The following is a 26272-nucleotide window of genomic DNA, read 5'->3' as shown; positions in this document are numbered from 1 at the left end:
TAATATAAAATATTCACCTAACCCCTCACAATCATTAAGGGCTGATCTGTGGGTAGACATTGGTGTGGAATACAATTCATTCAGGTTCAAAGTACCTTAAAAAAAACAAAAACCCGTTGTTATCAACTCATACTGACCCTACAGGACAGAGCAGAACTGCCCCACAGGGCTTCCAAGGACTGGCTGGTGAATTCTAACTGCCAACCTTTTGGTTAGCAGCGGTAGCTCTTAACTACTATGCCACCAGGGCTTCTAATTATAGAAAAGAACTTCAAAAATGAGATTAGGATTTAGGTTTATCAGAATTGTAATGTTATCATGTACTTTACTTACAATAAAACAAAAGAATTTCTAAGAGAGCATTTTCATAATGATGGCTGGCAGTTTATAAATACTGTTTCAAGCATTCCTTTTAATAGATTCTAAGTACCAAAATTTCCTAGAGGTATGATCACCTCAAATCTCTACTATATATAGGAAATTTGTAACATGTTCAATTTGAGACATCAAAAAAACATTTTAAATAGACATCACAAAATCTGTCTGTAGTTTAAAGGTCACATTTATTAGGAGATTAAGAGACGTATTATACACGGACTATAAATACTGCACAGCTGACTTTATTCACAGTCAAGTACAGAGATATAGTCAGTGCCAACCTATTTTGTGGATACTCTTGTTCTTTTGTTCCAAGAAAAGTTTGCACCGTAAGACTTGGACTTGGGTTTCGGAACTTTTCTGTCTTCAACGTCATAGCTCCATCCTGGAAAAGAAACACAGCAACAGAATTAAAGAAGATACATGAAGAACACAGCAAGCAGAGGTTAACTTTAAAATTTAGGGTTCATTTGTCATCAGGAGTAAATGTCAACACATCTTAAATATTAATATTTCCTTAGTAATTGTTCCCTTATAATCCTGTGTGACAAGAGGGTCCCAAATATTGCCTGAAGATGATTTACTACATCTCGATTTAAAGGTGTAACCTATGATTCAATTTCTCCTTGCTCAACACTCCTTGCTCAATTACTGAAGGCTATCTAATGTGTAAAAATTTCCATTCCTCTATGTGGTTTAACATGGGACTTCTTTTAGTAATGTCCTCTGACATTGGGTACAACCAAATCAACATCCCCCTCTTTGAAAATATAATCAAGTCACCCTTATATTTCCTAAGTAACCCCTATAACTTTCACTTTTCTACGTAAGATCTATTTTCCATCCCTTTAGTTTTTTTTTATCATTCTTCTCTCTCAGGGCTTTCTTCAAATAACTCATCTTGAACTATTTGGAGTTTTACGGTTGAATCATAACGGAGTTTCATGACTGAATCATACAGTCATGTATAATATGCCCCAATTGAGTATTACATAGTCTAATTATATAATAGTGACCCTACAGGATAGAGTAGAACTGCCCCACAGGGTTTCCAAGGAGCGGCTGGTAGATTCCAACTGCCAAGCTTTTGGTTAGCAGCTGTAGCTCTTAACCACTGCACCACCAGGGTTCCATATATATATATACTATATATAAAACATAGTCTAAATAAGTGAGTTTCTTGATTTTGAGAGTTCTTGTGAGTTCTAGCATGTTTTGGAGACAGAACCCCCACAGTGCTGTATTCTTTACCTGGCTTCCTTATCTGCCTTTGCTGGGCTTCCCCGCCGCCACCTCCCCCCCGCCCTCCCCCACAACTCCCCCAGCTTTGCATCTGAATTCTGGTTTTGCTTGGAGGTTATATGTAAACCCCACTGCACCTGCATAGTTATGATTAAGAATGTTGCTAACATAACCTGTATGAACTCTCTACTTCTAAACCCCTTTAAAAGTAACCTGCCTGCCCACCCTTGGAAAGCAGTCTTGGCAGCATTAAGTACCGACTGACTCGACTTCCTTTTTACACTGAAATAAAGGTGCCTTTTTGTTCTCCCACCTCAGTCTCTCGTTTACTGGGCAATAGGAGTCATGCCCAGTAAGAACCTGGGGTTTCTACCCAGTAACATCTCGGTGAGTATTTGCTGCCACAAAGCTTATGTATCTTAAAGCCCCTAGGCCAAAATTCAATTTTGCCACAAAAGTGAAACCTATGAAACTCAAAACTATGAAAGTATACTACTATTACTTCTATTTCAGTGTCTGAAAAAGGAAGATGTCAGATTAATAACATTTAACAGTATATTTCAAATTAATTTTTAAATTATTTTTTCCAGAGTAAATTACATTTCCGCTGCTAAAACTCCACTGACCTTTGCAGTGCGATTAATTACTTTTGTGTATGGCCTTTCTGGCCATGGTCTTGTGACTCCCACCCAGGTGACTGGGTGGGGCTGTGCAAATAAGATAATTGTGGCCCACCAAGGGGATTGGTCAGTTCTGTCTTAAAAGAGAGCCAATTCCAGAGCAGAGAAGAGAGCCCACCACCACTAAAGAAGGACAGACCTACAGCAGAGACCCACAAGAGATGGTGCAGTGGGCTCTCTGGCCCACAGAGCGAGAAAGCTAAGTGCCTTTGGGCAAGAGACTGAGGGCCAGGGAGAAGTCCAAGCCTGACCCAGGAATTTAGGAGTTGCCTTCCTCCACAACCATGTCAGCCATTTCCTTTATATGGTTTGTGGTCGTGAGTTCTGTGAGATGTTTCAGTGAATTAGGGAACCCAAAGACAGGAGGCAGAGTACTGAGGTGAGAGGGAGTAGTTGATGTTAGAGATGATGGAGTGGTACAGCAGCTTCGAAAAGTCAGACATTTGGGACATCTTTAACGTCCGCCTCACAGGAACCATCTTTGTGCTGATCTTTACAAAAGAAATTACTTGTTTAACCTTCGAAGAAAGTCCATTTGCTATAAGAAATGAGGAAGCAGGAAAGCAAATAAAACAAATGTCTTTAAAATACAAGTGAAACATCAGAATCCAGGAGAGAAAATACTGATTCAATTCACCTGCTCAACCCAATCTTACATTCATAGAGAAAAATGTTGAGTGCCTTCCTATCCATTTAAAAACAAAAACAGAAAAAACCTGCAAAGCTATATCTTACTTTAAGAGAAGCTAAACTTATAAAATAAGTATATTAAGAAGTGGTTATTTGCCTTTCAAAACATTTACTAAAGGGCATAATAATAGTTACCTATTTCATAAAGTCATAAGGATTAAACAAGTTAATTCACGTCAAGTGCTTAGAAAGCACCTGACACTTAACAAACTTATATTGAGTTCTATGAGAAAAGCATTTTTGTAAAACCTTTACATGAGTGAGTATTATGCTCTTTGTATGGCTGAGTAAACTGAGGCAAGGGAAATTTATTAGCACAAGATCCCTCAGCTAGGAAGGGGGAGAATCAAGATTTAAACACAGATGATTCTGGAGCCCATGCCTTTAACTGCTATGCTATCTATAGCATTTGTATGTAGTATGTGTAGTTTGGACCCGGTAGTGTTTCGTTCTGTGGTACGTGGGGTTGCTATGAGTCGGTATGGACTCAACGGCACTTAACAACAACAACAACAATATGTATAGTTTATAGTAAGCACTCAGTAAATATTAAGCTATTATTTCTGTCCTGAATTTGATTCCTAGCAATACATTTTCTATGTGAAGTGAAGCATGCATGTAAAATAAAACTTCGTCACATTGAAGTCCATTAATTTTGAATTTGAATTTTTGATGCTTTAGATATAGGTAACAATCATGAAGATGTTGTAGGACTGGGCAATATTTCATTCCATTATACATAAGATCACTGGGAGCCATCTCAGCAGCAGCTAATAACAATTTGACCTAGTTATTAGTTACAGAAGCTGGTTTTGGTAAGCAAATTAATAATGTGAACAAGACTGAGCATGATAACATAAACTTCTCAAGCACTTCCTACATTAATCAGCAAACGTTGCTGATATTTACAAAAAATATTCAATTCAATGAAACAGGTATAATAACAATATTTACTAAACATTTTCTATTTATTTAATAAATATTACTGATTGCTTACTCTGTATCAGGCACTGTTTTAGACACTAGAGTCAAAGCAGTGAATAATACAAACAAAAGATTCCTGGACTTCTTGATATTAGTAGGGAGAGAAAAATTAATAAGTAAATGTATAACATATTAGGTATGAAAACAGTAGTAAGATTAAAAATAATATTATATGCGATTCACTACTAAGGAGAAAACATTTTAGATAGGGCAGACTGGGAAGCACTCCCTGAGAGTGTACCATTTGAGTACAGACTCAAATGAGGTCATAACAAATGAGGTCAGGAAGTGAGTTATCTGGGAAAAGAGCTTGCAGGCAAAGAGAACAAAAAGCACAAGAGGCAGTGCCTGGTATTTCTAGGCTCTGTGAAGTGCTTTAAATATACACTTTTGGGTTTATAGGTTGTCTTTATGAGGTAGGCATGAGATTTATCCTAATTTTATATTTACTTATGGGGAAAGACATAGCATACAGAAGATAAACAAGCAGCTCAAAGTCACACATCTATTAAATGGCAAAATGAGGATTTTAAACCAAGTGGTCTTTAAAGCTATGTACTTAACTACCTCGTAAATGAAAATGCATTCCTTTAAAAATATTCTGCAATTCCAATTTTTATCTATTTCAGCTATTTCCTTTCAATCTGTGTGAATTTTAACTTTTTTCTTTTGTTTTTAAAAAATGCTGAAGAGATTGTTCTAAGAATCCATGGAAAATAAGTCTCGGTTCCCCACATGCTCCCCACCAACTGTGAAGGAAGGAAATGGTTTCTACTGTAGGTTCTTTGACTGCCTGGTTATAATGATCATTGGCAAGTTATACAAAACCTTCAGGATCTTCTCTGGCAACTGATGGATGAGAGAACCCATGTTCCCTCCCCTATATGCTCTCTCCCCACTGCCTCCCAACACACAATCTCCAGCCCACGAAAGACATGTAAGAACTGAAGAAGTGAAAAAGCACCTGGAAATATTTAGGAACAGGCACCATACATACAAGCTTCCTGGGTGACACAAATGGTTTGCAATGGTCTGCTAACTTAAAGACTGATAGTTTGAAGCCACCCAGTGGTGCTGCAGAAGAAAGGTCTAGAAATTTGCTTCTGTGAAGTTTACAGCCAAGAAAACCCTATGGGGCAGTTCTACTCTGTAACACACACGGCTGCCATGAGTTGGGATCAACTTGATGGCAACGTGTTTGGGTTTGGCTTTTTTTTTTTACTACACAGAAACACGTACCTGATAATCACTCTCTCATTTACTCAGTTACTATGTCTTTCAACTACCCGGGAGAAAAGGAATTTTTTTTTTTTTTTTTTTACTGCTTAAGAACTCAGACATAGCTCTATTATCTGTTCTAGTTGTGTAGCCTCAAAATGCTGTCAGGGTCACTGCAATGTGAGAAGACGGGTTTTGTACACATAAAAGAACAACTGGTTTAGGTTTTCTCCTGGTAACTAAGGAGTGAGCTGGCTCCTGGGAATTGTGAGCCAGATTATAGTTGCTGTTGATGGTGATAACAACAATAAATAGAAGTGTCATTACAGGGATTGGAATGTGGATGGGCAAAGCACCCTATGAAAAAGCAAACAAAAATACACATGGAAGACACCTGCATTAACTAATTGGATCCATGTCAATATTTCTGCTCTACCACAACCATCACCCATGATTTTTAGGATATATAGGGAAAAGTTTCTTTCCCTCATGTTTTTCTGTAAGCAACTTTGTTCCCAAAGCTGCGCAAGCAACCATGCTTCTTTGATTAAGTAAAAGCAAAGAAGGGTATGAGAAAGGCTGGTGACAATTCACAATAAAAACTTAACCTAAAGTAAGAGTCTACAGATTTCCTGCCCCTCATTCAGAAAACATTTCTACTGTGTAGGGTTGATGTTATAAAGAAAATTGTTCTTTTCTGGAATATTGTTAAGAATCTGACAAAATTTCCAAGCACTCCTCCAAACTGTTTACCTTAGAGTGCATGAACAAATTTACTGGTCCCATTATACTTCATACTACAATCTTTCAAATTACTTTTTATAACAGTATAGCAATATAATGGCTACTGGACCAAATACAACCTTTTGCTAAAAAGACAAAATAATTAAGAATAACAACACTGGAAAGGGCATTAAACATTTGTCTTTAATAATGAAGTAAGTCACATGATCTGTACTCCTCTTTTCTACTTCCCATTTGAAACTTGTTCCTAAAAAGAAAGAATGCAATATAACTTGCAAAAAAGAAAATGAAGAAATTTAAGAATGGGATCTTACTTGTTAAATGTTTTAATTGCTATAGAATGTCTTCTTCAACCCTAAAAATAAGTTTTTTTTTTTTTTTTTTTAAAGAAATACACTTGTGTTTCTGAACGAGATCATGGAAGTGAAAACGCTTACGTTCTTTCTCTGAAGAATACTTACATAAAAATCAAGGTGTGGTCTACATTGACAATGGTCCCATATGTTGTCCCGTTAGGACACTGAAAACCAGCCCTTGCTCTTCCCAGCTGTGCTGCAGAAGAAGATCAAAGCAACTGTGTCCAAGACAGCTGCCCCAGGGATGGGGTAAAGCTCCCAGGGCTGCTGTCACTTCCCATTGAGGAGAGCAGCCATATGGCATGGATTAGCCACAAATCCAACAACCAGCACCTAAATGATGAGAAGCTGACTCCCTTTGGTGTTTCACACACTGGAATGCTTTCACAAAGATATTTTGAACTTTAAGCCCCAGTATCAGAGAAGTACCTCTGGCAACGCTCTAGTAAACTTAAAATGAGATCTGTAATATTCTATGCCCAACCAATTTCTTTTTCAGAAATTTTGTAAATCCCAGACTGTGGTTGGGATATATTCTATTTCCAATGATCTGAATGTTTCATGTAATCTTTTCAAATGCCATGGGGGGTGGGGAAGGGGGAGAAAAAGCCCATGAACAAAACCAGACCACAACAATTAACTGATGAATTCCAAATATGAGAGGGGAAAAAAAAATTAACTCCATTCATTTTTATACATAGGCCATATTATTTGTGGTTAATTAATGCAAAAATATAGAGAAATATTCATCACTGCTTTACTACTAATGTTTTCTTCTAATAACCTTGGTTCAAGTCCTACGAAAGGTCTTGCTCCTCTAATAACCTAATCTCAAACCCTGACTGCCATTCATTCAGAAGGGAACAGTTTAATGGTTTTTTCCTACTCTCAGTTGTGCACAAAACAAGAACCATCACATAATTTGGCACAAACTGACATAAATGACAGTCATTGCTAACCAAGGCATGGGATCAGAATAGCAAAGGCTTTGGGAGGCCAATGCCAGGTACTTGGACAGATTCAAGATTCCTCACCAGGCTATGTATCCACATTATGCCTGGCTGAGAGCAAGACTTTTCACAGGATTTGAACTAAGGCTATTCTTCCATAAGCCTAAAATATAATTTAAAGGAGGAAAAGGGAAGAAAAAATACTTTTTCAAAATTCCATTTTAAATGTTCCTTTACTTTGAAATTCCCCAAGTATCTAATTTTTGGGGGCGGGGGGAGAGGAACTCAGAATAATTTAAAAGTAACAGATCTTTTTTTAAAAATATAGAGCAGAAATAGTACTGTTTTAAATACACTGGTAAGAAAATTTTTTCCACCAAAATCGTATAAACTTATTTAAACAAGCAAATAAGGTGAAAACAGAAGGCACCTGAAATATGTTAGTAACACCCTACACCTGCCATGGCTGTCGTACCTCTCAAAACATTTAAAAAAACAAAAAAACCTCTGATGTGATAGTCAACGGCCGTCTTAAATTTTATCTTTTCAAATAATATAGTTGGTATACAGTATTATTACAGTAATTGGAACCACGCTATTCAGAATTTGCCACAAAACAAACCAGGATGTTAATCAATTACTTAAGCTTGTGTTCCAAAAGTATACTTGAATATCAGTTATCAGATAGTTGGTGTCGAAAAATCACTCAGAGATTTTGGTAATTGGTCTAGGGTGCGGTCTGAGCACGGGAATTTCCAGAATCTTATTTAGCCCAAAACATACTAGTAATTTCACTTATCCACCATGTATAATACTACTTCTATGAGAAAATTATTTCAGAGTTTCAAAAGGGGATGTAAAGGATTTATCTCTCTCTCTGTCAGAAGTCTTAGCAACCAAGATGAACAATTCCCTAAGCGACAAGGCAGCTCATACCTGGGACTCGGGGTTTGGAGGAATTTGATCTACGAAATGTTGTGTTTCAATGTAAAGCAAGGCATTGTCTACAGCACACACTATCAGATTATCAGATCTTACCCAGTCCATTGTCTTTGAGCCACTTTAAAACTCTTTTTGAGTTGTAACTGACACCTCCCCAAAAAACAAAAATCAGTTTTGTCTACATTTGCAATTTATCTCAATATTCTTTAACTCCATATAAATGTGGGCTGTTTTTGAACTGGATGTAACATCTGCCTGATTCCCTCCTATGAGTAAAATAAATTCCTTAACACATGTTCTTTTTATATCTATATGGGAGTCATGATTTTACCTTTTTGGGGGAAATATCTTTAACACCTTTGGATGTCCCACGGAGAAACCCAAAAGATTCACCAACCGGAGCCAGGCAAACTTCTGTGCCACAGAAGTGGTAAACCTTATGTGTAAGCCTGCCAAGTCTTTTCTTGACTCCCAGAGGTGAATCCAAAGTGGCAAAAGAACTTCGCTGACTCTGTTTTTCTAATTTTAATTTTGGAAATTGGTTTTATGGTCTGATCATCTGATGATTCCTGTAAAAATAGATTAACGGTTTACAGAGATCTATTCTCTGTTGGGTGAAAGAAGACAAAGAATCTAGTTCTCAGTTTTTTCTGTTTGTCTATTTTGAGCTCAAATCAATTAAGAATTTGTACCCACGCAGATCAGAACAAATCTTTGGTATAACCCCAAACCCAATACTATCCCATTGACTCTGACTCATAGCAACTCTATAGGACTGAGTAGAACTGTCCCATTGGGTTTCTAAGGCTGTATATCTTTATGGAAGCAGACGACCACAACTTTCAAGGAGTGGCTGGTAGGTTCAAACTGCAGACTTTTCTGTTAGCAGCCAAGCACTCAACCACTGCGCTGCCAGAGCTCCTAGATTTTTGGTATAGACTGGTGAATTTTGTAATTCTGTTTTTCCTACTGATCCATGGCTGAAGTTCGAGTACTGCAGCTATAAGCATTCTCTGTGTCTGTATGTCTTTTCTATGTGTCTGCAATTCAAAAAGGCCTTTAACGGTCATTCTGTGTGTGTTTTTCTACCTCTGGATGGTATTAACATATTAGATTATAAAGTCTCGCTAAGGAGCTCTGCCCTTACTGACTTAGAGAAAAATAAGCACTTATATAAATCAAATATCCTTAAAGTTTGCAGAAAACAAAGACATTGAACTTGTAATACTTTCAAATTTAGTGTTCTAGATTTAAAATGCATTCTTATAAAAAGTAACTCAAACATTTTAAGGATCCAAGTTCTTAAATTCTTAAGAACTCTTATAATGTAGGTAAGTAAATGTTTAGCAACCAAATTTAATAATTATAATTTAAGAAAAACAGCTAGGTTTTCTTTATCAGTGTTAAATAAACCACAAGCATAGATTTTTATTCTACCTAAATATCTTCTTCCTAAACTTATACAAGTTTACTGATCAAATAAGCCAGCATTACTTCATGTTTATGGTCATGAAAAACATAAATTTGTGTTTATTAAAAATTAATAAAATTTCCACAATATTAAATTTGCATACAAACTTATAAGCTTTATTTTTGAATTTATGAATCAAGGAATGTCCAGTCTGGAAGTAAGAAAAGAATTCCCAAGACTGGTACAAAGAGAGAGTTTTACAGTCACAGGAACAAGGAGGCTACACTGGGCAAATTTCAGATTGGCTAACAGGAATTTTCTTTCCTTATTTGGGTTAAAGGGGAAATTCTGAACTAGGTTAAATGGAGTCAGCAAGTTCTAATTGGTTAGCTTAGGTTTCAGTTTCCGGTAGAATCCACTGACAAACTTGGGTTTCACCCATGAAATATAAGAAATTGAAACTTAGGCTTCGGTTTGCTGATGTGGGGCTTACCATATATAATTCTATTTTGGGCATAGTACAGTCAAGTTAATAATGTTTAATCAAATTAATTCATCATTCTGACAAAATTTTATTTCAAAAACATGTTTTGTAGTATGCCACCTTGACAACTAATTTCTATGATCATTAGGTGTGATGGTTAAGAATGTGTATCAACTTGGCTGGGCCATGATTCTCAGTGTTTTGGCAGTCATATAATGTTGTGATCACTTCCCTGTTGAAATCTGACATGTGATCACCCCCATAATGGGATCTGCTGAGTGCTACTGGTGGGGGGGGGTGGTTTTGGCTTATTCTGGATCTAGCATCTGCCTCTTGTCTGACCTCCGGTTCTTGGGACTTGAGCTAGCAGCTTACCTGTCCATCTTGGGGTTCGTTGATCTTCACAGCCTGCAAGCAAGAGTGCTGCTCCCCAACTTACTGATCTTGGGTTTGCAAGCTTCTGCAGCTGTGTGAATTGGGAGGGGCCTCTATCCTGATTTGGGGACTTGGGACATTCCCACTTCTACAATCGTGTGAACTGTTTCCTTGATATAAATATCTCTCTCTATATATTTATACACTTTACTGGTTTTGCTTCTCTAGAGAACCCTTAGGTAACTTAAAACCTTAGATTGACACTAATGGATATGTATTAGGTCCCTAACAAATATAATTTATTGTCATTTCTAAGTAAGGCAGAATGCTGAAACTGATTACTAAGCATAACTTTAAGTTTACACATGGTTGCATCTTATTTTTACATGCTACAGAGAGACTATGTCTTCAGGTCTGTTACTGAACATGTTCATTTTTGTGACTCAGAGAAGCTGAATTATAAGAAATGTACATGGCCATAGAAAGTCATGTTATATGTATTCATAAAATCTGCTATTCTTACATAATGCTGAAGTATAATACTTTTTAATAATCTATCCCACAGCTTTCTCTATGAAATCAAATTTACCTTGGTTAAAAGATATAATTAATATATATGAACGAAGCTTTACTAGGAGCAATAGTGGCAAAGAGGAGTGATTTGTATACAAAGTAATGACACTCATTTTTCTCAATAAAGGAAAAAGGGAAGAGTTATGTCCTCAGGTAAAATGAGTGGTTGTTCCAGAATGAGAAAGAGGATGGTGAAGGAGAAACCTGAATAGGTACAGAAAGTTATAAAAGGTTTGAAGAAAGAAAACTGGGTCTGTAAACAACAAGCCTGAAAACCTATGATTTGTTAAAGTCTTTACTGTTTATTGTCTTCACCTAAAATACAAAGGGTTGTTCTTTTCATGTGTACTCTGCTTAGATAGCAAAGGCTGACTTACCAGGATAATCTTACACTCTTTATGCCGATTTTAAGTCCTTGATCACTAGGTATAAGCTAAGGTTCTTTACAATCATGTTACATTCTATATTTATTTTTGTAATTTTAATTGTCACTCTGAAATGAGTAGCCAAATATTGTTTATCAGGCACCAATAATTCAATTCCTACCTTGAAGAGCTCAAATCTCCTAACAACTTTTGATTTTCACCTTCCCAAAATCAAACCCTAAATGTGCAATAAAATAAAGCTTTCAGGATAACTTTGAACCTTACATTATCATTAAGATTCCCCAAGGACCCCTGGAAAAATAACAAAAATATAATCTTTTACCTTCGTAAAAAGAGAGGTGCTAGAAATAGCTAGGTTTATTTGATAATGAAGACTTTTGCCAACTTCTCCACTCTAAAATTAATCAAACATGCAATCATGACACATTGATAATCACTGGTGATTGGAATGCTAAAGTTGGAAACAAAGAAGGATTGGTAGCTGGAATACACGGCCTTGGTCACAGAAATGACTCCAGTGCTCACATGACAGAATTTTGCCAGACTACCAAATTCTTCATTGCAAATACCTTTTTCAACAATATAAACCACAATTATATGCACATACCTCACTAGATGGAATATACAAGAATTAAATCAGCTACATCTGTGGAAAGAGATGATGGAGAAGCTCAGTATCATCAGTCAGAACAAGGTCAGGGGCCAAATGTGGAACAGACCACCGACTACTCATACACAAGCTGAAGCTGAAGAAAATTACAGCAAGTCCACGACAGCCAAAATATGACCTTGAGTATATCCCACCTGAATTTGGAGGCCATCTCAAGAATAGATAAGAGGCACTGAACACTAATGACTAAAGACCAGATGAGTTGTACAAAGACATTATACATGAAGAAAGCAATACATCATTAAAAAGACAGGAAAGAAAGAAAAGACTGATATGGATGCCAAGAAAGACTCTGAAACTTGCTCTTGAACATGGAGTAGCTAAAAGTAAATGGAAAAAATGACTAAGTAAAAGAGCTGAAAAGAAGATTTCAAAGGGCAGCTTGAGAAGACAAAGCATTACAATGATATGTGCAAAGACCTGGAGTTAGAAAACCAAAAGGAAAACACACTCGGTATTTCTCAAGGTGAAAGAACTAAAGGAAACTCCCATGCCTCGAGGTGCAATTCTGAAGGATTCTATGGGCAAAATACTGAATGACGCAAGAAGCATTCAAAGCAGATGAAAGAATACTCAGAGCCAAAGTAGAAAAAACGAATTGGTCAACTTTCAACTATTTCAGGAGATAACATATGATCAAGAACCAATGGTACGGATGGAAAAAGTCTAAACTGTACTGAAGGCAAAGGCCAAAATCAAGGCAACAGAAAATGATGGAATACTAATAAAGAAGTTTCAACAAACAGATGCAGCGCTGGAGGTGCTTACTTGTGTATGCCAAGAAATTTGGAAGACAGTTTCCTGTCCGACACACTGGAAGAGATTCATATTTGTGCCCATTCCACAGAAAGGTGATTCAACAGAAGATGGATTATCGAACAACATCATTAATGTCACACGCAAGTACAATTCTGCTGAAGATCATTCAAAAGCTGTTGCAGCAGTACTTCGACAGGGAACTGCCAGTTAAAGCCGGAGTAAAAACAAGGACATGGAACAAGGGCTATCACTGCTGATGTCAGAAGGATCTTCGCTGAAAGCAGAGAATACTAGAAAGAAGTTTACCTGTGTTTTACTGACTATGCAAAGGCATTCGACCATATGGATCATAAGAAACTATGGATAACTTGGTGAATAATGGGAATTCCAGAGCATTTAATTGTGCTTATGAGGAATCTACACATAGACCAAGAGACAGGTGTTCGAACACAACAAGGAGATAGTGCATGGTTTAAACTCAGGAAAAACGTGTCAGGGTTGTATCCTTTTGCCATACTTAATCAATTTGATGCTGAGCAAATAATCCAAGGAGCTGGAATACATGAAAAAGAACGCAGAATCAGGATTAGAGGAAGACTCATTAACAGCCTGCAGATGACAGAACCTTATTTGCTGAAAGTGCAGAGGACTAGAAGTACTTATTGGTGATCGTCAAAGACTGCAGCCTTCAGTATGTATTGTACCTTAACTTAAAAAAAAAAAAAAAATCTTCAAAACTGGACCAATAAGCAACATAATGATAAATGGAGAAAAGGTTGAAGTTATCAAGGATTTTGTATTACTTGGATTCATAATAAACACCCACAGAAGCAGCAGTCAAGAAATCTAAGTGTATTGGACAAATTGTATTGGGCAAATCTGCTGCAAAAAATCTCTTTAAAGTGTTACAAAGCAAAGATGTCACTTTGAGAACTAAAGTACACCTGACCCAAGCCATGGTATTTTAAATATCTCATATGCATGTGAAAGCTGGACAATGAGTAAGGAAGACCGAAGAAGAATTGATGCCTTTGAATTATGGCGTTGACAAAGAATGCTGACTATACCATGGACTGCCAGAAGAACGAACAAATCTGTTTTGGAAGACGGACAGCCAGAATGCTCCACAAGAAGCAAGGATGGTGAGGCTTTGTCTCATGTACTCTGGACATGTTATCAGGAGGGGCCGGTCCCTAGAGAAGGACATCATGGTAAAGTAGAGGGTAAGCGAAAAAGAGTAAGACCCTCAATGAAATGGACTGACACAGTGGCTGCAACAATGGGCTCAAGCATAACGAATTGTGTGGATGGCACAGGACCGGGCAGTGTTTTGCTGTTTTACACTGGGTCACTACGAGTTGGAACTGACTCAACGGCACCTAAGAATATCATTTGATGTTACTATGACTACACCCATTCTTCACTTATAGACATGGTTAGGACCCAAGGTCATTCTGCAAAAATTGGCGTTATGCAAAAATAGAGGATGATCACATCAGATCACGAAACGGAGGACTACATTATTACCAAAGTGCCAAATTATATCATTATAGAACTGCCAAATTACATCATTACATATCTGCCAAATCACATTGTTATATAACTGTCAAACCACTGAGAATCACGGCCCATTCAAGTTGGCACATAATCTTAACCATCACAGCCATCATTAGCCTTGAACCATAACATTCATTACCGCCAGATGGACATTGTTAATGCGCAAAATAGCCTGACAGGTTTTTTTACTATTGTCATGAAACACCAGATAACATGATAGCTGAAAAATGAGGAGTAGGTGTATTGAAGAGTTGCAGGGGCAAAGTTCTCAAATTAGAAGAGATGCTTAGCCTTCCTGTGATTCAATGTACATAAATAAAATGTAATTATTTTAAACATTTCAGAAATTATATTCTGTATGGGAAGTCCCTGGAGCCGTGTTGGCTTGATGATTAAAGAGCTTGGCAGTTCGAATCCACCAGCTTCTCCTTGTCAACTGAATGGGGTAGTTCTAGTCTGTCCTATAAGGTCACCATGAGTCAGAATCAACTTCACGGCATTGGGTTTGGTTTTTTTGTTGTTGTTGTCGTGGTAAGTTCCTACAGATCTGTCATTGCTCGAATTATCCATGATAACGTGCTACTAATCAGAATCCAGGTGCTGTGCTGCCTGATAAGAGAAAACAACATTACAGGTTATCAGCCACTAATTTCAGTTATTTTTTAAACGTTAACTTGGTCATATCTTTAATTCTTTAGTTTGAATCTAGTATCTTCTACACCACTAGATGTCAATTGGGGATCATGTCACTTACCTATGGAGTTTTGGATGTTTAGGACCTACTGCTGAGTTTACAAAATCTCTTTACTTTATATTGTTCACATATTTTTGGTATATTCTTACTATATACTTGCTTACTATACGCTATATTATGTTTCAGGATGATTATGTCATATCTCCAGAACTGAGAGAAGGGAAGAATTGGCCCAAATTAATAGACGTCGCAAGTGATATCTGGTGGCAAGTTCTTGGCTTGGGTTACTAGCCTTAAGAGGCTTTTAAAACTCCAATCTGAGATTTCTTACGAAGACTTTCACCAAAACAAACTGCAAATTAATAGTCTTGCTACACCCAAGTAACTAACCAGGCCAAAAAAGAGCACACTCTTATTTTGTCATCATGAATAATCTTTTTTTTTTTTTTTAGTTTATTTTTTAACCAAAGGGGTTAGAGTAGGAAAAAAATTGTGTTTCAGTGGATAACTATGCATCATCTGGGTTATCAGATTCTAGCTCTATTCTTAGTCTTTAAGCTATTTTGCAACTCTTTGAAATTATACATAAACCTTTCAAGACCCAATTATTTTGTGATCTGAATTTCTTGTTGATGTCATGTGTTTTTAGTAGTGGAATGCATGCTGAGTCAATGAGTATGTTTAAATTTTTGATTAGTAATATACATTTAACAAATATGTGAAAATACATGACAACATATGGTTTGTGTGAACCTATCTGGCCCACTGGTCTTAGGTAACCAAAAAAAAAAAGCCAATCCCGTTGCCGTTGAGTCGATTCTGACCCATAGTAACCCTATAGGTCAGAGTAGAACTGCCCCACAAGGTTTCCAAAGAGCAGCTGGAGGATTTGAACTACTGACGTTCTTGTTAGCAGCTGATTTCTTAACCACTGCACCGCTGGTCTTGGGTATCATGGTTTATTTTGTAGCACTTTCTATTTGGGTACACGGAGCACCTCTGGTTTTGCCTAAAGCCCCAACTATTTTGCTTCAACAAACGTTTCTTTCATCTTTCACCATTACACAAGTTCCCTCTGAAGGGAAGTAAATACTCTCAGCAGGAAAAGTATATTCTAAAGAACTCCACAGGCATAAAAAGTAGTTGAGATACTGTATGTTCCACAAGTCAAGAAAGGGTTAAATGTTGTTGCCGCTGTTGTCGCTAGGTGTGATGGAGTTGGTTCCAATTTATATCAACGTGATATACAAAAGAATGAAACACCATCCAGTCCTGCGCCATCCTCACAATCATTATGTTTGAGCCCACTGTTGCAGCCACTGTGTCCATTCAACTCGTTGAGGGTCTTCCTCTTTTTCCACTGACCCTGTACATTACCAAGCATGATGTCCTTCTCCATGGACTGATCTCTCCTGATAACATGTTCAAAGTACATGAGAAGAAGTCTCCCTTCTAAGGAGCATTCTGTCTGTACTTCTTCTGGCCGGTAGTGGTATATTCAATATTCTTCACTAACACCATAATTCAAAGACAACAATTCTTCTTCCGCCTTCCTTATTTATAGTCCAGCTTTCGCATGCATGTGAGGAGACTGCAAACACCAAGGCTTGGGTCAGGCACGCCGCAGTCCTAAAGGTGACATCTTTGCTTTTTGCACTTTAAAGAGGTCTTTTGCAGCAGAGCCCTGCTGGCGCAGTGGTTAAAAATTCAGCTACTAACCAAAAGGTAGGCAGTTCATATCCATCAGCAAATCCTTGGAAACCCTATGGGGCAGTTCTACTCTGTCCCATAGGGTTGCTATGAGTTGGAATGGACTTGACAGCAGTGGGTTTTGCCCAGTGCCATGTGTCATTTTATTTCTTGACTGCCGCTTCCATGGTTGTTAATCATGGATCCAAGTAAAATAAAATCCTTGACAATTTCAGTATTTTCTCTGTTTATCACGATATTGCTTATCAGTCCAGTTGTGAGGATTTCTGTTTTCTTTATGTTGAGGTATAATCCATACTGAAGGCTATAGTCTTTGATTTTCATCAGTAAGTGCTTCAAGTCTTCTTCACTTTCAGCATGAAGGTTGTGTCATCTGCGTATCGCAGGTTGTTAATGACCATATGATTATCCAATTCAAAAGGGCCCATAACAGTCCATTTCAGCCCACTATTGCCTAGAATGCTGATCTTCAAGCATTCATTTTGTGAAGGAGATCTTAGAAAATCTAGGTGCTTGACATAAAGAGAAGCTTCTACCAAAACTGCAGGCTGGAGTCCATTTTTGCTGTTTACTGCTTATTCTGAGCCAACTTTTAAAAGTCAGCTAGCCAGCATACCTCAGGAAGCCTCCTGGCTCCCCTCCTCGCTCTTCCTCTCACAGCATGTCCCCAGGAAGGATATTCACTCAGGCTGTCCCCCAAAATATCCATAGATTACTCTGTTAAATGACTCAAACTTCACAATTAAGAAAATAATGTTTAAGGGAGTTTACAATTTGTCTGTTGCCTATTAAATCCTAAAACTGTAAATGTAAACCAATCAGAATTTTTTCCTACTGATTTAGAAAATAATATTGGAATCATTATTCCCTGTCCTTGAGCACAGAGAATGTGACCCAGCTGGAGCTGAGCCCACAAAGACTCAAAAGGACACATCCACTGGACCCTGAGGTGAAGACAATAGATGGGACAATCTTAGAAATTATCTTTTAGGGAACTTTTCAGTAAAGCCAATCAAACAGAACAGAAAAGACTTTCTACCGTTATCATTTTCTATTAATATTTTGAATAGAAATTTGTTGGACCAATGAAGACCCTCCTGGCTGTCAGTTACTGAAACCTGTACCAATGATTGTTAAGAAAGGCAATTCAAAATTTAAGACCACAGTTTCTAGCCAATCTGTGAAAAGGTGAAGCTTTCAGTGATTCTACCCATTTTTGTGATGTTAATATATACTGATGATTCTGTAACTTTCCTCAGATTCGGGCAGACATTAGCTCTGGCAGCATGCCTGTCCACTTCCCACTTCTGTCTTTCTGAATATATACCGAATAAAACTTTCTTTTTACTTTACTAAACCTTGTGATTGTTTTTCCCCCTACAACACCCTGAAACCGGTCCACCATGGGTGACCCTGCTGGTATTTGAAATACTCATGGCATTGCTTGCAGCATTATAGTAACACGTAAGCCACCACCGTATGACAAACTGAGTGATGGACATAACTGATTAAAAAATACTGATAAGAGAGGTAAATTCTGTCCTGTGTCCTACTGGTAGTGATTCGACTCCTCCCCCATAACAAAAATAAATAAATAAATGATTTTTGTCTTCATTTGCCAATCATCTCAACATACCATATAAATTTGTGGTATTTTAACTTTTGCTTTGAATGGTTAAAACATCTGCCTGGTTCCCTCATAGCATGAGTAAAATAAATTCTTTTACATGCAACTTATATCTGTATAAGGGTCATAATTCTTACCTTTGTTCTGAAAATCGTCTTTTACCATGTATAAGGGTGTGAGGATGAGACCCTCCAAAGAGGTTGCAAGTTAAGTGGAGAAGTACAGACATTGCTAATGGTGTCTACTTCCTGGGTTGCATCTTAAATTATCTTTTTTTTTCCCCTTGACTCAAGGCTGAACCTCACTGATTCCTTCCCTGCTCGTACTTTCTATTCAGAGGTGAGGTTTCCTCCGCAACAGACCCACTATGAACAGAATGCAGTTTTCCCAGCTTGTCCTCTGCCCTCCAGTTCCTGAAAGAAATTCTCCTCTATTTTGAGAATTTCAAAGAGTTTTTACAGCTAACAAGTTTCTAATCAGATCAAACAGGAAAAAGCTACTTCTGGTTTTCATTAGCATATAAATGGTAGTAGATCCCAGTCTTGTATCATCCAGGTTTTCCACAGCCATCTACCACCTCTCCATCATGTAGTTTCCTCCTCCTCCCCATCCATCCACCCCATCAACAGAAGGACACAACAAAACAGTAGGAAAAGACAAAAGCCCACAGAGAAAGGTAGGTCTTTTGAGTACACAAACAACTGAAGTAAGGTTAATCTACATTTCAGAGGAAACCTCCAGGTATTCTTTTTCCTTTTTACAAAGAAAGGTTACCTTTGAAGAGTTCCAGGAAAGGGGGGTTGGGAGGAAGATGCTAAGCACAAAGGGAGATGTTTAGCATGAGGCCATGGGGTTAAAGCCAAAAGGCATGGGGAATTTATATTTTCTTTCCTATCTGTGTGAATAGTAAAGACAGGGAAAGGCAGGCACTGGGGAAGTGGAAGCAAGGAAGCCATTGGGGGCATTCAGTCTTCTTTTTCACTTCCCAATGTTACAAAGCCAGTATTCTACAGGAGGTGAGATATAGTGAGAAGATGGACCTAAGCAAAAAAGACAGACACAGAGAAGTGGTTCCATAAATTTTCTATAGCAGGAAGAGAACAACTTAATAGTGTTAGGGATGAGAGCATTCTTATATAAAACGGACCTGCACAATACCTTATTTGGTTAAGAAATTGAAAACAGGTGATTAATACGAGACTTTGCGATATAATATAGGTCTCTTAACTATTTTATTTCATTATCATATTATATATAATATGAATCATAGTAGGTAAGTGGACCTAAAGAATAGAACTGTTATTTCTTCGGAAACACAAAATCTGAAATTTTCAAAGTTGGTTAAAAGTTTCCTATTTCTCATAAACACTATAGAATATCCATTAATGAAACACTTAGAATATATGCTATAATGTCTATCCTGTATATAGCAAAGTACTCTAGATTCATGCTAATGAAAACATAATGTGAACCACAAGTTATTTTAAATTTTCTAGCATCCACATTTAAAAAAGGAAACAGGTGAAATTAATTACATTACTTAGCCCAATATATCCAAAATATTATTATTTAAACATGTAAGAAATATCAAAATTATTAATAAGCTAGGGGCCTAATACATGGCATAAACAGTATATAAAACATTACTAACAATGCACAAACACCAGAAGAGAAACTAGGTAACTGGGAGCTCCTAAAAATCAAACACCTGTGCTCATCCAAAGGCTTCACCAAAAGCGTGAAAAGATTACCTACAGACTGGGAAAAAGTTTTTAGCTATCACATTTCCGATCAGCATCTGATCTCTAAAATCTACATGATACTGCAAAGACTCAACTACAAAAAGACAAATAACCCAATTAAAAATGGGCAAAGGATATGAACAGGCACTTCACTAAAGAAGACATTCAGGTAGCTAACACATACATGGGGAAATGCTCACGATCATTAGCCATTAGAGAAATGCAAATCAAAACTACAATGAGATTCCATCTCACTCCAACAAGGCTGTCATTAATCCAAAGAACACAAAATAATAAATGTTGGAGAGGTTGTGGGGAGGCTGGAACACTTGTACACTGCTGGTGGGAATGTAAAATGGTACAACCACTTTAGAAATCGATTTGGCGCTTACTTAAGAAGCTAAAAACAGAACTACCATAGGATCCAGCAATCCCACTCCTTGGAATATATCCTAGAGAATTAAGAGCCTTTACACGAACAGATATATTCACACCCTGTTTACAATAGCAAAAAGATGGAAGTAACCAAGGTGCCCTTCAACAGATAAATGGATAAATAAATTATGGTATATTCACACAATGGAATTCTATGCAACGATGAAGAACAATGATGAATCCGTGAAACATTTCATAACATGGAAGAAATCTGGAAGGCATTATGCTGAGTGAAATTAGTTGCAAAAGGACAAATATTGTATGAGACCACTATTATAAACAGAGAAGAAAATATTCTTTGATGGTTATGAGACTGGGGAGTGAGGGAGGGAGACGGGTGCTCACTAATTAGATGGTAGACAAGAACTATTTTAGGTGAAAGGAAAGACAACACAAAATATAGAAGAGGTAAGCACAACTGGACTAAACCAAAAGCAAAGCAATTTCCTGAAAAAACCGAACACTTTGAAGGCCAGAGTAGCAGGGGAGGGGATTTGGGGACCACAGTTCCAGGGACATCTAGGTTAACATGTATAACAAAATCTACTAAGAAAACATTCTGCATCTCACTTTGGAGATTGTTGTCCGCGGTCTTAAACACTAGCAAGCGGCCATCTAAGATGCATCAACTGGTCTCAATCCACCTGGAGCAAAGGAGAATGAAGAACACCAAAGATACAAGGTAATTATGAGCCCAAGAGACAGAAAAAGGGCCACATAAACCAGAGACTACATCAGCCTGAGACCAGAAGAATGAGATGGTGCCTGGCTACAACCGATGACTGCTCTGACAGGGAACACAACAGAGAACCCAAGGACGCAGGAGAGCAGTGGGATGCAGACCTCATATTCTCATAAAAAGACCAGACTTAATGGTTTGACTGAGACTAGGAGGACCCCAGAGGTCATGGTCCCTAGACCTTCTGATAGCCCAAGACAGGAACCATTCCCAAAGTCAACTCTTCAGACAGGGCCTGGACCGGACTATAGGATAGAAAATGATACTGGTGAGGAGTGAGCTTCTTGGATCAAGGAGACACATGAGACTATGTAGGCAGCTCCTGTCTGGAGGGGAGATGAGAAGGCAGAGGGGGACAGAAGCTGGCTGAATGCACACAAAAATAGAGAGTGGAGAGAAGGAGTGTGCTGTCTCATTAGGGGAAGAGCAACTAGGAGTATATAACAAGGCGTATATAAATTTCTGCATGAGAGAAACTGACTTGATTTGTAAACTTTCACTTAAAGCACAATAAAAAATTTTAAAAATTACTAATATTTTACATGTTTTTCTTTTCAAAATAAGTCTTTGAACTCCAATGCATATTTACCACTTTCATCACATTTCAATTAAAACTAGACACATTTCAAGTGTGAAATCGCCACATATGGTTAAAAAATAAATAAACAAAACCCCACTGCCACTGAGTCGATTCTGAATGATAGTGACCCTATAGGACACAGTAGAACTGTCCCATAGGGTTGCCAAGGAGCTGCTAGTGGATTCCAACTGTTGACCTTTTGGTTAGCAGCCATACATCTTAACCACTGCACCACCACTATATTGGATAATGCAGAACTTGCTGTTGTTAGGTGCCATCGAAATGGTTCCGACTAATAACAATCCTTTGTGGAAAAGAAAGAAACACCGCCAGGTCCTGCACCATCACCAAAATTGCTGCTGTGTTTAAGCCCATTGTTGCGACCACTGTGTCAACCCATCTCACTGATGGTCTTCCTCTTTTTCACAGACCCTCTACCATGCACGATGCCCTTCTCCCCGGACTGGTACCTCCTGATAACATGTCCAACATATGTGAGACGAAGTCTCACAATCCTTGCTTCTAAGGAGCATTCTGGCTGTGTTTCTCCCAAGACAGATTTGTTCGTTCTTCTGCAATCCATGGTATATTCAATATTCTTAGTCAACACCATAATTCAAAGGCATAAATTCTACTCTGATCTTCCTTATTCACTGTCCAGCTTTTGCATGTGTGTGAAGCAACTGAAAATACCATGCCTTGGGTCAGGGGTACCTTAGTCCTGAAAGTGACATCTTTGCTTTGTAACACTTTAAAGAGGTCTTTTGCAGCGGATTAGCCCAATGCAACAGGCCATGTGGTTTCTTGACTGCTGCTTCCATGGGTGCTGATTTTGTATCCAAGTAAAATGAAATCCTTCACAACTTCAGTATCCTTTTTATTATTGCACTTTAGATGAAGGGGTTTACAGAACTAGCTTCTCATTACACAGTTAGTACATATATTATTTTATGACATTTGTTAACAACCCTACAACATGTCGGCATGTCAACACTCTCCCTTCTTGACCTTGAGTTCCCTATTACCAGCTTTCCTGACCCTTCCAGCCTTCTAGTCCTTGCTCCTAGGCTGGTGAGCCCCTTTAGTCTCATTCTGTTTTATGGGCCTGTCTAATCTTTGGCTGATGGGTGATCCTGAGGAGTGACTTCATTACTGAGCCCAAAGGGTGTTTGGGGGGGCCATACTCTCAGGGTTTCTCCAGTCTCTGCCAGGCCAGTAAGACAACTTCCATATTTTCTGTTTATCATAATGTTACTGATTGGTCTACATCATGGATTGAACTATGTCCACCCAAAAATGTGTGTATCAACTTGGTTAGGCTGTGATTCCCAGTATTCTGTGGTTGTAATTTTATGTTAAAAGGATTAGGGTGGAATTGTAACACCACCCTTACCCAGGTCATATCCCTGATCCAAAGTCAAGGGAGTTTCCCTGGGGTGTGGCTTACACCAACTTTTATCTCTCAAGAGATAAAAGGAAAGGGAAGCAAGCAGAGAGTTGGGGACCTCATACCACCAAGAAAGCAGCACCATAAGCAGAGTGCATCCTTTGGACACAGGGTCCCTGAGCCTAAGAAGCTCCTCGACCAGGGAAAGACTGATGAAAAGGACCTTCTTCTTCCAGAACCGACACAGACAGAAAGTCTTCCCCTGGAGGCGATGCCCTGAATTTGGACTTGTAACCTACTATACTGTGAGAAAATAAATTTCTCTTTGTTAAAGCCATCCACTTGTGGTATTTCTGTTATGGCAGCACTGGATGACCAAGACAGTCCAATTATGAGAATTTCTCTTTCCTTTCTGTCCAGGTGTAATCCATCCTAAAGGCTTTAGTCTTTGATCTTTATCAGTAAGTACTTCAAGTCCTCCTTCCTTTCAGCAAGCAAGGTTGTGCCATCTGCATATTGCAGGCTGTAAATAAATCTTCCTCCAATCCTGATGCTGAGTGCTTCTTCATATAGTCCAGCTTCTAAGATTATCTGATCAGCATATAGATTCAACAAGTATGGCGAAGAGGCACAACTCTCACACACACCTTTCCTGATTTTAAACCACACAGTAGTCCTTTGTTCTGGTCAAAGGACTGTCTCTTCGCCTATGTACAGGTTCTGCGTGAGCACAACAAAGTATTCTCGAATTCCCGTTCTGCGCAATGTTATCCATTATTATTTATGATCCAGACAGTCGAATGCCTTTGTATAGTCAGTAAAACGAAGATAAAGATATTTCTGGTTAAATGAATAATTTCTTTTATAAGGATCAGCACAAAGCTGGTTCCTATGAGGCGGAGTTGAAAGATATCCCAATGTCCAACTTTTCCAAGCTGCTACACCACTCCATCATCTCTAACATCAATTACTCCCTCTTCCCTCAGTACTTTCCCTCCCATCTTTGGGTTCCCTAATTCACTGCAGAGGCTCACAGAACTCATGAACCCTATAAAGGGAATGACCCACACAGTTTTGGAGGCTGGTAAGTCCCAAATTCATGGGTCAGGCGTAGGCTTCTCCCTAGTCCTCAGTCTGTGTCCAAAGGACTCAGGTTTCTTGCTCTGTGTGCCAGGAAGCCAACTGTGCCATCTCCTGCGAGTCTCTCCAGCCAGTCTCTCCTGGATGGTGGTGGTGGACTCTGCTTTTCCCACCCCTAAGGTGGCTCATTTCAAGTTCAGCGGGATGGCTAAACTGACCATTCCCCTTGGTGTGCCACAATTACCCTATCACACAGTCCAGCCCAACCACCTGAGTGGGAGTTACAAGACCATGGCCAAAAGGGCCACACAAAAAGCAATCCATTACAACATGATGGTCTTCTCTACTTTCAGTCAAGATGAATCTGACATCAGCAATGATATCCCTCATTCCATGTCCTCTTTTGAATCTGGTAGTTCCCTGTTGATATACTGCTGCAACCGGTTTTGAATGATCTTCAGCAAAATTTTACCTGTGTGTGATACTGATGATATTGCTCAATAATTTCCACATTCTGTTGGATCACTTTTCTTTGGAATGGGAACAAACATGGATCTCTTCCAGTCAGTTGACCAGGAAGCTCTTTCAAATTTCTTGGCACAAACAAGTGAGCGCTTTCAATGTTGCATTCATTTTGAAATATTTCAGATGATATTCCGTCAATTCTTAGAGCCTTGTTCGTGGCCGATACCTTCTGCGCAGCTTGGACTATCTCCTTGAGTGCCATCGGTTCTTCATCATTACGCTACCTCCTATAATCGCTGAACATTAACCAATTCTTTTTGGTAAAGTGACTCTGTGTAGTCCTCCCGTCTTGTCTTGATGCTTGTGTTGTTTAATATTTTGTCCATAAAATTCTTCAAAATTGCAACTTGAAGCTTGATTTTTTTTCTTCAGTTCTTTCAGCTTAAGAAATGCCAAGTATGCTGCTTCCTTTTGCTTTCTAGCTCCAGGTCTTTGCACACTTCATTATAATACTTTACTTTGTGTTCTTGAGCTGCCTTTTGAAATCTTCTGTTCAGCTATTTTACTTCAACATTTCTTCTTGTTCAAGAGTAAGTTTAAGAGTCTCTTCTGACACCCAGTTTGAGCTTACCTTTCTTTCTTGTCTTTGTAATGACCGTTTGCTTTTTTCATGTATGATGTCCTAGATGTCACCCCACAACTCATCTGGTCATCAGATATTAGTGCTTGATGTGTCAAATCCATCCTTGAGGTCTCTAAATTGAGGTATGATATACTCAAGGTCATACTTTTTGACTCTCATGAATTTATTCTCACTTTCTTCAGTTTCATTTTGAACTTGCATAAGAACAATTGATGGTCTGTCCACAGTCGGCACCTGGTCTTGTTCTTGAGCTTCTCCATCATCTCTTTCCATAGATGTAGTTGATTTGACTCCTGCTATTTCATCTGCTGAGGTCCACATGTACAGCTGCCATTCATGCTGTTGGAAAAGGGCGTCTGACACACCCGGCTGTCATTTTGTCATTCTGTGCTGGCTTGTATGTTGCTGTGATGCCAGAAGCTATGCCACCGGTATTTCAAATACCAGTAGACTCACCCATGTTGGATAGGATTCAGTGGTGCTTCCAGACTAACACAGACTAGGAAAAAGGAACTGGTGATCTACTTCTAAAAAAATAACTGGACAGTGAAAACCTTATGAAAAGCAGAAGAACACTGTCTGATACAGTGATGGAAGATGATCCCCTCAGGTTGCAAGGTATTCGAAAAAACTTCTGGGGAAAAACTGCCTCCTCAGAGTAAAGTCGATCTTAATGACGTGAATGGAGTAAAGTTTTTGGGAACTTCGTTTGCTGATATCGCACTGATCAAAGTGAGAAGAAAAGCTACAAACATCCATTAATAACTGGAA

The 26272-nt window shown here is 38.4% G+C and overlaps 1 protein-coding gene across 1 annotated transcript in view; it reads right to left on the bottom strand.

The window, feature by feature from the left end:
• Positions 1-544: 544 nt before the first annotated feature.
• The window catches only part of NDUFS4 (NADH:ubiquinone oxidoreductase subunit S4), a 155114-nt gene continuing 129386 nt past the window's right edge, over positions 545-26272 (bottom strand). The window contains exon 5 of the mRNA XM_049863702.1: positions 545-763. Coding sequence (XP_049719659.1) covers positions 660-763 — 104 coding nt within the window. The 3' untranslated portion in view covers positions 545-659. The remainder of the gene's footprint in view (positions 764-26272) is intronic.

This window comes from Elephas maximus, chromosome 2 (assembly GCF_024166365.1).
Source record: "Elephas maximus indicus isolate mEleMax1 chromosome 2, mEleMax1 primary haplotype, whole genome shotgun sequence".
NCBI classification, from domain to species: domain Eukaryota; kingdom Metazoa; phylum Chordata; class Mammalia; order Proboscidea; family Elephantidae; genus Elephas; species Elephas maximus.
This window is presented reverse-complemented; position numbering and strand designations above follow the sequence as displayed.